Here is a 13,732-nt window from a genome sequence, read left to right on the forward strand (position 1 = left end):
GAAGCAATTGACCCATCTTCCTTTCCTTTCAGTTTAGCACAAAAAGTTCCAGACTTCTGATTGTCTAGAATATACTAAAGGAAATAGTTTCAGCTGCAAAAGTAATGGATTCTAAGAAACAGTTGATGAATCAAACAATTAAACTTAATTGTTCAATATTTTACCGAGAAATAAAGATGCTCCTTTTCTTAAGAATGTATATTTATATTTTTAGAGACATTTTATAAGGCTTGTTAACAAAAAGTACATTTTACATATATGAATGTTTTCACTTTTTGTCCTTAGACTATGTTCTTTTGTTTTTTAACATGTTATTGAAGCTTTTGTATTTATTTTCTGTGAGTGTTGGTCAATTTGCACATGCTCAGTTTACTTGAATTCCTAGCCTTGGCAATTAAATAGCATGTGAAAACATTGGTTTTCTGTTATATTTTCTTTTTCAGTCTGATCTTTGCTTGGCCCTGGTCCTGTTTTTGCTTTACTTTTAAAGATTTTACCCATTACATGGCTGTCCTATATCATGTAGTCCTATAATATATCTATAATCTTGCCAAGAACTCTTTTTTTTTTCCTTACTTTTATATCCAGGATTCTCTGCGTTCTTATAGTACCTATCTCTGTAGTCAGCATAATAGTTAAGAGCATGGACTCTGAAACTAGACTGCTGAGCTCAAATCTCAGCTTCACATTACCTACTAGCTGTGTGGCTATAGGTTATTTAACTTCTTTGTGCCTCAGTTTCCCCAACTGTAAAATGGGGATAACAGTAGAACTTACCTCATAGGGGCTGTTGGGAGAATTTTAAAAATTTAATGTATATAAAGTATTTAGAATAGAGCCTAGCCCATAATGCTATAGAAGTGTTAACTATTATTAATTACAGTAGTATTTAAATATTCAATAATTTGCCTCAAATTACAATGAAGAACCTACTTCTATGTGCTAAATTTTCCTTGGAAAAATCAACAATTAAACTTAAATATGATTTTCCCATTTAGAGAAATCCTGGAAATTTTTTAGGGAAATAAAAAATGATTGAGTTAAAAGGATCATTACTTTGAAGCTTGTCAGCTTGTCAGCTTACATGAATGACACATGGAAGTTTTCAGTTTAATAAATAAGGAAATAACACTTAAATTTACTAATAGCTTATTTTTATAGTCTGCATTTTAATTGAACATTCCTTCATAAGAGTCTTAGTAAATGCTCAACAGTGTCATATGAGACCTTATTGTGTGACCTTGCTGTTAACTTTTGATAAAGTGCCTTCTAAGATCTTCTATAAAAATTGATGGAGGTCTTAAGATGGGTGAGAGGGCATCTACTTTATTCCTGAAGTCCTTTTCTATCCTTTATTGAGATTGAGAACAGCTGTTCCCTGGCCTTTATTTTTCTCTTTTTCATAGCCTTACAACTATTCATTTTCCCCCTCAGTCTTCCTCAGATCAAATCTTCATATTTCTTCTGATCTTTTTTTAACCAGTCCTGTTTTCCAGTCTTTTGAACATTTCATCCCACTGGATTAAAACAAAAAACAAAAAACATATCAAGTGATATGTATACATTCCAAAGGTTCTTACCTATATGTATTCCTTCAAGCTATTTCTGACCCTCCCTTTTCCTCATATTTGAAATGGACACCATTGTTGTCTTGACTCACTCTAAGCAATTTAAAATTGATAGACAAATGAACAAGAGGCTATGGGTCATAAGTTTCAAGCAAAGCAAGCATTTAGAAGGGAGCACTTATTTATAAAGAATTGTGAAATGTTTTCTTAGTGGCTACTGGTCATCATTTCAACTTTTTGACTTCTCAAATGCTGTTTCCCTAAACTTTACAGTAAATGGGAAATATATTTATGTTGATTAGGTTGAATTTTGACCCTGAGTGGTGTCACTTCTACCTCCCCCATACCTCTCCCTTCTCTACTTCCCTAATCTTTAATGAGGGATTGAGGGTGGGAAGAAAAGGGAGACAACATGTATTTTAGCTCCAGTTAGCTATAACTTCATACCTACAGGACACAAACAGAAAAGATCCTAACCAAGAGTCAAGATAGAGGTTAGTCATTCCTGTTGCAACCATATCTGTCTCTGAATTATTACCTTTCTCCAAACCATTGAAGTACTTCAGAGATGTGTTTATTGTACACCCAATATTCTACCTGAGTAGGAGGATAGATTGGGTTGGACACACTTTTCCCAGACTTTTGTGGTATAATTTTAACTTAATCCCCCTACCTATCCAAAAGGGCTATGGGATATATTTTTATCCACCTTTGATATAGGTATTATCAATCAGATATTTTTCTAATATGTTATTTACTTTGTTTTAGTGTAGAACCATCAGAGAATCTACAATCCCTAATGGAGAAGAATCAGTCCCTGGTAGAAGAGAATGAAAAATTAAGTCGTGGTCTGAGTGAGGCAGCTGGTCAGACAGCCCAGATGTTGGAGAGGATCATTTTGGTAAGGCCCCAAGAATAAACTACTAGCAATCTGAACATTTACTGGCTTTAGTTTCCAAAATATTTAACATGCTTTTCATTATGAGAGACAGGTTATGTTGAAAGAAATGTATTTGTATTACCATATCCTCCAGGGAGTCCCTCTGGGGTAAATATGTGGGCTTATAATCAAACATACAAAAAAGTTAAAAGAATTGTACAGTGAATACCTATGTATCTACCACAAAGAATCTATATAAATCCCATTTTAAAATAGATTCATTTAAAAATACCAGAAAGTAAAGAACCAAGTACCTCTATCACCTTAAGTCCTGCCTAATCTTTATCCATAATACTAAGTAACCATTCCTTCTCTGAGATTTTAGTTATTTTCCATCTCTCTTCCCCTAATGTTGTCACATTTCATATCCCATACTAACAGCTGCCATGGTGAGATATAACAGCTGGGAAATTAATTTTAATTCATTTTCCATATGGTTGATTTCCAAATAGTGGATCACTATATAACTGATTACATGAGTTCTGACTCCTACTACCTGCCTGTCTGTCAGTAACCTCCTGGATCAGTGCATGCTGGCTCTATCACTAAGGTTTTTCTACTAGTCTAAATACAACTCAATTTTTGATAGCACGGCTATTGCCAGAAGCAAAAATGAGTTTCCACCAAAATATAATTGAACCTCTGTAATATATACACCTTCATGCATCATTGTGCTCTCTAGTCAAGGAAGATAAGCTGCTTAAAGATTTCTTTCAAGTGGGCTAAATCCTACGTCCATTGTATTGTCCATTACTAACAGAGGGTGAAAATGGGATAGAGGGGATTTTTATATACAGTTTTCTGTCTCCAGTGCTGTATTTTGTGCTTTGAAGTAACTCTAGAAGCTGCGTTTCACATGTATGTGAATGAGGCTGATGTAACAGAAACTACTTCTTATTCTAGCCACATACTCATCCGACCTTTATAAGGTTGTTACAGTCTCTGCCTGATAGGCTTATTGTTTGATATCCTGTCAGAACTTCATAACAAGCACAACATTTTTGTCCTATATAAACAATTCTTTCCAGATCTGTTATAGCATCCAGCATGTTACAGATACTGTGATTGAAATAAAACTGAAAATATCAATCACCCTTCCCAAAACGTAAGCTGCCTTCTGCCGTTTCTTCTTTCTCTACCATCATTCTTGTGCCGTACCCTTTTTCTTGCTGTCTTTTGCTAAAACTAGCCTACCATATCAGATAGTATAACTTAAAAAAAAAAATCTCAGCTCAAATTTAGTGTGAGGCCCTTTTATGTTTTAAATGCCCTTATGCTGGGGCTAGGGAACAGTGTAGTGTAGGAGGCAATTTAAAGTAAGTGGGGGTTTTTTTTTGTTGTTTTTTGTTTTTTGTTTTTTGCAAACAGCAGGGACTAACATGCCAGGAAATATTGCTTTTTCCCCCTAGTTGCAAAGTTCTCTATGGAATTAAGGCTTCACACTCCACCCCATAGTCTGAGTTTCATGGCAAGCATAAAACCCAGCTGCTCGGATGCTATTTTTAGTAGCTCATGTTGACTGAAGGGCTAATTTCCATGACTCTTAAAAAACACATTTTTCACAAAATAACCAAAGCCCACTAAATCCTCTGTTATAGCAAAGGAGACAGCCTCTTTACCTAGCTTTTAATTCATAGGAGTAGGAGAGCATAATTATGTGAGGCTGTCAGGCACTGCCACTGATGATCTCCTGGGTCTTTGTTGCAGACAGAACAAGCGAATGAAAAAATGAACGCCAAGCTAGAAGAGCTCAGGCAGCATGCGGCGTAAGTTGCCCACCAGATATTTGTTAGCAACCTATAGCACCTTAGTATATAATCATGGAGCCTCTGGCCTTTGTCATATGAATAACCCTTGGGTTCTTTTTGTTTGAATTTTCAGCTGCAAACTGGATCTTCAAAAGCTAGTAGAGACTTTGGAAGACCAGGAATTGAAAGAAAATGTAGAGATAATTTGTAACCTGCAGCAATTGATTACCCAGTTATCGGTAAGCCAAGTAGGGGCATTGTAAATAGGCATATTACTTTCATTTGTTTCTCTTGACATATATGAGCCTTTCTAACTCTGTACCTTTTGCTGAAAAAACTAGATTGTGAGCTGCTTGAGGACAAGCATTTGATATGATCTGAATATTGAGTTTGTTAAAACACTCATAGGTTACATATATAATGCACATTAGTATTTCAGTATTCTAATCAAATACCAGAAGCAACAACATAGCAGTGCAAAATTGCCTAGGTAGCAAGAGCAGCAGTCATTGATTTGCTGTCCTCACAGTGTAGGCTAACTTAAAAAGAGGTCTTGTGTCATACCCCAATTTTAAAGAAACTAAATTCTGACAGCTTAAAGCAACCAGGGAATACCATAAGCCTCTTTTATAACCAATAATAAGTAAGTTTGAATGTTCTACCATAAGTTCCCATTTTTGTTTATTTTTAGAACCATTATAGTAGTGGCAGGTGTGTTTTGGGGATGGGAGTGGTTATTTGTTGTTTTTCCCAGAAGAAAAATTTTCACAATCCCACTACCCCTAAAAATCTATTTTTGTTTTGGTGTTCCATCTCTTAGTCCTTAGGCATATATGCTTTAAAAAAAATTGAAATTATACTATAACATACTATGTTAAGTGGTAATGGTTGGTTTTGTTCCGTCTACACTCTGTTGTTTATTATTCTGAAACAGTAATGTGTATGCAAATGCCTGGTGGTAATTCCTAGCTTTTGGGCAGAGATTTTAATTTTACCAGAACCGTGAGACTGTCATCCCTGGTCTTGCCCAGTGTTTTCTAGAGTTGTCAATATTGTGTCACAAAATTATCCACACATAGATTTATTCTTGAAGAGGAAATAAAAAAGTGTCATACAATATTGTCAGGACTCATTATGATGACCAGTTCTAAAACATTAAATGAGTTAATTCCCCAAAGACTATTAGGCAGTGTTTTAGAATAAGGAGGACTGTAAAGCTGTCAGGAGCTGTCCAAGATGACAGCTCATTTATCTAACAGGGTATAGTAACTGAGAGCCTGGGCTCTAGAACCACACAGACCCTAGTTTGCAGCCAGTTCTGCTACTTCCTAGCTATGTAATCTTACTAAATGCTGTATTACTGTCAAAAGGAGATAATTTAAGTGATTCAAATAGGGGTTAAAAGAATTATTCGGCCGGGTGCAGTGGCTCATGCCTGTAATCCCAGCACTTTGGGAGGCCAAGGTGGGCGGATCACCTGAGGTCTGGAGTTCGAGACTAGCCTGGCCAACATGGTGAAATCCCGTTTCTACTGAAAATACAAAAATCAGCCGGGTGTGGTGGCATGCACCTGTAGTCCCAGGTACTCGGGAGGCTGAGGCAAGAGAACCGCTTGAACCCAGGAGGTGGAGGTTGCAGTGAGCCGAGATTGTGCCACTGCACTGCAGCCTGGGTGACAGAGCGAGACTTAATCTCAAAAATAAAAAGAAGAAGCAGCATTATTTAGCTGATGCACTCAGGGCACGCCTGAACTCCAGGTAACTTCCCAAGTAAAGCAAGATTGGAGTTTTATAGAGTAAAGAGAAGGAAGGGGTGTATGTTCTTGTGGTTTAGCTCAGGTAACAGTTTTTTATGTTAATTGCTGTGAAACTTTTGGTTGGAGATTGTTTCATTTTTTTATACCTCTTCCTCAGGAACATACTGGTGCAATCCTATCCTGATAACTGTTACTATATTTTGAGAGATGTTCTTACAAGCCTTGCAGTTTCTCAGTTGGTCAAGGTTCACAGGTGGGAGAGGTGGCAAAATAGGGAGAACAGGGAAAGGAGGCAAGGGTTGAAGGCAAGGAAAACTGGGAACCCTCTCTCATGTGTGTTTTCTTTTATATCAGCAATATGAGCAAAGTGCAGTGGGATCATAAAACAAAGGGTGATTAACTGTTAGTCCAGATAATTCAGGAAGGCATCATAGAAGAAACTGGGTCCTAAAAATGAATAGGAGTTTGCCATGCAGACAAAAGGGAAGGGACAGGCCAATTCTGGGCGCACTGCTTATGAGTTAGCCCTGCTCCACAAGGAAAATTTTAGAAGTTTTTACATAAAATGAATAAAGTTTTTTAAAAAGGGACTAGACTATATATAGAGGAAAAGATATATATAAAAGCAAAGAGGTATGAAAGTTTAAAAAATGGTAAGAACTTCAATGTGGCTGAAGTATAGAGTACATGTTAGACAACGGCTATCACAAGGTTAAATTTCACCATTTATAATGCCACTCAAATGCAACTGAAACATCTGATATATGAAAACCTTGTGTGAGCTGCCTTAGTATTAAGATAATCTAGGCTGCAGAAGCCCACTGGAGCCAAAACTTACAAGCTCAGAAATAGTGACCCAGGGTACCCACCATTGTTCATGGCCATCACACTGATCTTAGAGGATTAATACCACCTCATTTCTGGGGCTTTGAGTCACATGGGAAAGATGAAGGAAACCCGTGGAACCAAATTAATAGAATAAAGCATCTTCAGTGAGAATCTGGCAATATGACTGGTGCCTGGTGTGCCTGTAGAGGGAGTTGCTAGTGGTGGCTGGCTCAGAGGAACTCTGCAGAATCACTGTGTCTGCCACTAAAATGTACTTGGCACACACAGTAGGAGGGTGCTAAAGATTGCCACAAACTGATGAAGTTCCTGCCTTCCATCCACTGTCACAGTTAGGCAGAGTAAGCCCTTTTATCCAGGAGTCCTGCTGGACTCCTGAATCAGAGTTCTCCACATCTATTGTTCGGAGACCCTCCCAGCTATATATTTTTTTTTTGGAAATACACAACAATGTATCCTGTGGCTTTTATTAAGACTCACTACAGTGAAAGCAAAATGTTTCAAAAGTAAGTGCTTGTGCCCTTCATTCTGGATTAAAACTATTTTTATTTTAAGTGACTAGTGAACACCCCCTTTTCCATTATAAAGGCAACCATTGTTCCTAGATATTCTTCCTGGGGCCTTAAGCGCTAAACTGTACCATTTCTTCCTTTAAAATATAATTCAAGCAAACCTCCTTGTACAGTTACCTGTGAGGAAATTCAAGCAGTCCTTTCAGTTCCTACAAAATCAAATGATCTTTTTTGTTTATATCCCCTCCTCCAAGACCAGTTCCATAAAAAGCATTTTGCACGCCCAGTAATGGTACAGCCTACAAACACAAACTTCATCTTGGAGGACATTGCTGGTTAATGTAGCACAATGTACCCTGGCCTTGTTCCCCTGACCATCACCTTTTTGAAATCACAATTTTTAAGAGGTTCTTGGTTATAGTCTTGGAATCAGGGGAAAGAGGGCTGTGAGACTGAAATAAATCTTATTGTTGTATATTTACATTTAGAATTATAGAGGCAGAATTCTGCCATGTTTATGCAGAACATGTCACCATAGCCCTAAGCTTAAACCTTAGTATTGTAAAATTTCTCTGGGCCAAAAGCCAAAGATAAACCCACAGTAACAACATATCTTCTTCAAGGATTAGCCCATCTACTTTTGATCCTAACTGTCTGGAAGGTACTAGAGAAAGTCTCCAAAGGCCAGTGTTATAGGCCCTAATAATCTAGGATAGGCCTCTTATTAGTCCTTATACTGAAAATTGAAACATGGGAGGGAGGAAAGGGTAACCCTTATAGATTTTTAAAATCCTTTTTAAGAATAATTTAGTATGTCCTGCACTTGGAGAGTCACCAGTACTATAAATCATTATGAGAAAGGATATGGGAATACTGAAGCTTCCTTTAAGTTCTCTTTGAGCCTCACTGGTTGGGAGTTTCTGGGCAGAGTAACGGAAATGCTTTGTAAATAGCACTTATTAAGGATCTCTTCAGGCCAGGCACAGTGGCTTACACCTGTAATCCCACCTCTTTGGGAAACCGAGCAGGTGGATCCCTGGAGCCCAAGAGCTTGAGATCAGCCTAGGCAATACAGTGAGACCTTGTCCCTACAAAAAAATAAAATAAAATTAGACCATCCTTCATGACATAGTGAGACCCTGTCTACAAAAAAGTTTTAAAATGAGCTGGGTGTGGTGGTGTACACTTGTAGTCCCAGCTAGTTGGGAGGCTGAGGTGGGAGGATCATTTGAGCCCGGGAGGTGGAGATTGCAGTGACCTGAGATGGCACCACCGCACTCCAGCCTGGGTGACAGAGCAAGACTCTGTCTCAAAAAAGAGCGAGAGAAGAGGGGTCTCTTCACTCCTCACATTAAAGGTACTAGAAGTTAAGTTTCAACAACTATGTAATGTTTCATAGGGGTGGTATAGAGACTCCATGTGCTAACCCTAAATTCTTAGCTGTTGAGCTAATAGCTCTTTCACCTGTGACCTCCTTAATTACATGACTTCCTGGAAATAATTCTCTTTTCCCGGGGCTTTGGAGAATCACTTACACAGAAGTGGTAATCCATGTCTTACAATACCAAATAAAGCCTAAATTCCAGTGGTGAGAACAGAGCTTGCTAATATGATAGCCTGTAAACAAATTAGCCCTATTAAGTAGTTTTAGGTTTCCCTTCTAGGTGGCAGTTGTTTGAATGCCCCAAAAAATAATATGCCAAAGAATTAGCGCTTACCCTTTTCCTCCTAGTTACCTGGAGTAATACCATATGATCTGTTCTTTTTTTATCTTTTTTCTTTTTTTCTATTTTTAGATTTAGGGGGTACAAGTGCAGTTTTGTTACATAGATAAATTGGGTAGTACTGAAGACTGGGTTTTTACTGTAGCTGTCACCTGAATAGTGTACTTTGTACCCAATAAGTAATTTCTCATCCCTCACCAACCCCCAACCCTTTCACTCTTCCAAGTCTCCAATGTCTGTTATTCCACTATGTCCATGTGTACACATTATTTAGTTCCCACTTATAAGTAAGGACATGCAGTATTTGACTTTCTGAGTTATTTCACTTAAGATAATGGCCTCTAGTTTCATTCACATTGCTGCAAGAGACATGATTCTATTCTTCTTATGGTTGAGTAGTATTCCATGGTGTGACTACTACTATTCCAGTAGTAGTCCATGGTATTTCAATGGATGATTGGATAAATAAAATGTGGTGTGTGTATACACTTAGATTGATTCCATATCTTTTTTTTTTTTTTTTTTTTTTTTTTTTTTGAGACGGAGTCTTGCTCTGTAGCCCAGGCTGGAGTGCAGTGGCCGGATCTCAGCTCACTGCAAGCTCCGCCTCCCGGGTTTACGCCATTCTCCTGCCTCAGCCTCCGGAGTAGCTGGGACTACAGGCGCCCGCCACCTCGCCCGGCTAGTTTTTTGTATTTTTAGTAGAGACGGGGTTTCACGGTGTTAGCCAGGATGGTCTCGATCTCCTGACCTCGTGATCCGCCTGTCTCGGCCTCCCAAAGTGCTGGGATTACAGGCTTGAGCCACCGCGCCCGGCCTGATTCCATATCTTTATGATCAGTTCTTTTTTTTTTTTTTTTTTTGAGACGGAGTCTCGCTCTGCCGCCCAGGCTGGAGTGCAGTGGCCGGATCTCAGCTCACTGCAAGCTCCGCCTCCCGGGTTCACGCCATTCTCCTGCCTCAGCCTCCCGAGTAGTTGGGACTACAGGCGCCCGCCACCGCGCCCGGCTAGTTTTTTGTATTTTTTAGTAGAGACGGGGTTTCACCGTGTTAGCCAGGATGGTCTCAATCTCCTGACCTCGTGATCCGCCCGTCTCGGCCTCCCAAAGTGCTGGGATTACAGGCTTGAGCCACCGCGCCCGGCCGATCAGTTCTTATTTACATGAGGGACAGAGGCTGCAGTACCTTTATCTGACTTCATGAGCATATTTTTCTGGGAGTATCCATCTAAGGCATTTATTTCTTTCTGTTTTTGTTTGTTTGTTTGTTTGTTGTTTTTTCTTCATGATGGAGTCTTGCTCTGTCACCCAGGCTGGAGTACAGTGGTGCAATCTTGGCTCATTGCAACCTCCGCCCCCTAGGTTTAAGCAATTCTCCTGCCTCAGCCTCCAGAGTAGCTGTGATTACAGGTGCTCACCACCACGCCCAGCTAATTTTTTTTGGTATTTGTAGTAGAGATGGGATTTCATCATGTTGGCCAGGCTGGTCTCGAACTCCTGACCTCATGACCTGCCTGCCTTGACCTCCCAAAGCGCTGGGATTACAGGCATAAGCCACCGTGCTTGGCCAGGCAATTATTTCTTTATAGAGGAAGATCCTACTACCTTGACTGACTATAAAAATAAAAAATAACCATTCTATTTACTTTTCTGATGCATTGCCGTTATTCGATATGTCTGTTTGTAGAATGGTATGCCCCCATAAGAATTGGCTAGACTTGTACATTAGTAGAGGTATACTTAGTGGTAGATGCATAAAAAGAAAGGGTAGAGTCCATAAAATGGGTTAAACTTTGGCCTGTTGGAATGGCTAAATGTTTCACTCTGGCCCAACTGTCTGTGGCAGGGCTTCAGGAGAAGTGCAAGAAATATGTCAATTGCCACATGACCTTATTTTTTATAAAAACTACACAATTGTCCTTTATGAAGAAGAAAGACTCTTGAGAGATGGGAAATGGAAACATGTGGCTTTTGGGATTTCTGTGACTATAAAATGGGTTCAGTACCTTAAACGGTCTCTGTATACACTTGAAAAAAATTAACAATAACCAATATAAAATCCACTAGTAAGCTTTACTTCAGACTCTTTCCCTAAACCAAAACATTTGTTACTGCAGGATGAAACTGTTGCTTGCATGGCTGCAGCCATTGATACTGCGGTGGAACAAGAAGCTGTAAGTAATTGGTCCCTTTGTGTGGAACCAGGAGCTCTAACTGCTGTTTCCTATAATTTATCACTCAACTGAAAAAGAGAACCTGTGATTGTTACCAACCTCCGTAGAATGCCTGGGAAATCCAGAAATCTTTAGTGTAAATCTCAGCTTCATAAAACCCCTACCTTGCATAGGCTCTACCACTAATAGTATAACTGGTAATGGGGGCCAGGACTTCTCAAGGATGTAATGTTCCATATTTGCAACCCAGCTTACAGATTTCTTGTTAGAGGCTAGTATTCTGCATCAGCCGTCCAGCAAGTTAAAAATGAGGAGAGGAAAAAAATGAGGAAATTATGGCAAAGTCAAAAAAGCATTAGAGGAGAAATTGAAGAGAATTTTTTCTCAGCATAATTTTCTATGGATGAGATATTAGGGGCTAAAAGAACCAAGAAAAATAATTTGAGTGTTCGGATCACAAGGATAGATAAAATGTATTAGATGTTGACTAAAGGTTATAAAGACAAAATGAAAGGCTGGATGATGGATTGCTTGAGACAGGCTTTTATCCCTAAAATGAATCTATGTCAGTAGTTTTCACATTCTGAAAGAAGGAAAATACTAGATCAGGTACTAGAGGTCAGCTGTGTGAGAACAAATGAACCCTTTTCTCAATTTCCAGGACCTTCTCTCCTGTAAGGACCCCTTGGAATGAGGTAAAAGTAAGAAATGCCATCCAGATCAACGAAGGAAAGAGCAAAGAAACGTAGTTGGTACTAAAAGAGTCCATTAAAGTATATAAGAAATAAGGTGCTTGAGAGAGCAGGGAACGAGGCTAGCTCAGTTTATTTCAGATACTTAAAACAAATGTATGCAGAGCCACCGTTGTAAAGGAACAGAAATACTGTTAATGGAGAAGTGCCTGTGAGACTTGATGAAATAGTGCCTAAGGAACTTCATTTGCTTGTTTCTCTTATAAATCGTTATCCTGATTTTTTTTCCAGCAAGTAGAAACCAGTCCAGAGACGAACAGGTCTTCTGACACTTTTACCACTCAGCATGCTCTCCGTCAAGCGCAGATGTCTAAGGAGCTGGTTGAGTTGAATAAAGCGCTTGCACTGAAAGAGGCCCTGGCTAGGAAGATGACTCAGAATGACAGCCAACTACAGCCCATTCAGTACCAATACCAGGTAAACTATTTCCTAGGGCAGTATTTATTCATGTCTACAGTCTCTTAAACTGAATGGGAAGAAAACAACAAGCATACCATTTTTGATGATGAAAAGACAACAAAATGTATATAGTATAATGGGAGTTGTACTGTTGGTTTAAAAAAAGGATACATTCAGGACAGGGAGCCTGTAATTTTGTTCCATTTAATCTATTTAATGCCTTACCTTATGCCACAGGTATTTAATAAATAGTTTGATAACGTTATAATAAATGTGGTCCCTACTTACAGAAAAATTATATTCTAATAACTATGCTTGGATTCTGAGAAAAATACATCTTTTGGTAAATAGTCTGGGTTATAGTATGAATTATGAAGAGACTAGTGGATGTCACATGACTTGACAAATGGCTAAACTTTTTTCTAATAGTAGTTCTAAGTGGCCTTTGCCAATTAATAATCAGGTCTTTACTTAAAGGCAAATCCTTGGCTTTCAGGTTACCCACAAGAAATGGCCCTTGCTCCAGACTTATTTTCCCTTGTAGACCAGTGTTTCTCATTGTTTGTGATTACAGACAAAGGGATATTAGGATGGGTGGTAGGGGGAAGAGTGGGTTGTTTTCCCATCCAGCTATATCCTACTACTCCCAAGGTATTATATGCTTATATTGAGGAATAGCTCTAGTACCCATGCTTTCTTTTCCCCCCATGGCAGCTGTTCATATGACATACTTTATTTCCAATCTATAACCATTAAAATCACTTTATAAGTTTACACTGTACAGTTGTTCTCACATCTGAAAAAAGACACAGGGGCAGGGAGAGCTTTTGGATTGGATTCTAGTTGTCCTAGCACCCGATCCATCCTGGGAAGGAGCCTTTTGAAGACAGAAGTGGGGAGGAGAGAACAGTGGACAAGAGAGGTGGACAGTTGGCCCAAGGATGCCCTTGGTCCCTTCCCTCCTGAGGGCCTTTTCCTTGGGGGGTCCCCCAGGGCCCACGACTGCAGGACCTTCACCAGGAAACCAGGCTGAATGGGAAGAAGGTTCACAGTATTGGGGGCTGGGAAGGGGGGCCAGAATGAGGAGGAAGGACAGCTTCTGGCTGTCTTCCCAGCTGCTGGGGGTTGGAGCTGTTTTTGTTTGTTTGTTTGTTTGTTTGTTTGTTTTTGGCACTGTCTACAAGGTCTTCCTGGGGTTGGGAGGAGGAGGAACGGGGGGTTTAGGATTCTTTCCTTGTGGAGTTAGGATTCTTTCCATTCGAAGGCGGGCCATCTGGCCTATGGTGAGGTTCCCAAGGGATAAACAGTCAGGGT

The 13,732-nt window shown here is 39.4% G+C and overlaps 1 protein-coding gene across 2 annotated transcripts in view; it reads left to right on the forward strand.

Annotated features, from left to right (window-relative positions):
* KIF4A (kinesin family member 4A) overlaps nucleotides 1-13,732 on the forward strand; it is a 131,950-nt gene that overhangs the window by 58,297 nt on the left and 59,921 nt on the right. For both annotated transcript variants that reach the window (XM_015127630.3, XM_077988029.1), the window contains exons 11-15: nucleotides 2,337-2,469; nucleotides 4,216-4,274; nucleotides 4,390-4,495; nucleotides 11,211-11,267; nucleotides 12,251-12,436. In XM_015127630.3, coding sequence (XP_014983116.1) covers nucleotides 2,337-2,469; nucleotides 4,216-4,274; nucleotides 4,390-4,495; nucleotides 11,211-11,267; nucleotides 12,251-12,436 — 541 coding nt within the window. The remainder of the gene's footprint in view (nucleotides 1-2,336; nucleotides 2,470-4,215; nucleotides 4,275-4,389; nucleotides 4,496-11,210; nucleotides 11,268-12,250; nucleotides 12,437-13,732) is intronic.

The sequence above is a fragment of the Macaca mulatta genome, chromosome X (assembly GCF_049350105.2).
Source record: "Macaca mulatta isolate MMU2019108-1 chromosome X, T2T-MMU8v2.0, whole genome shotgun sequence".
NCBI lineage: Eukaryota > Metazoa > Chordata > Mammalia > Primates > Cercopithecidae > Macaca > Macaca mulatta.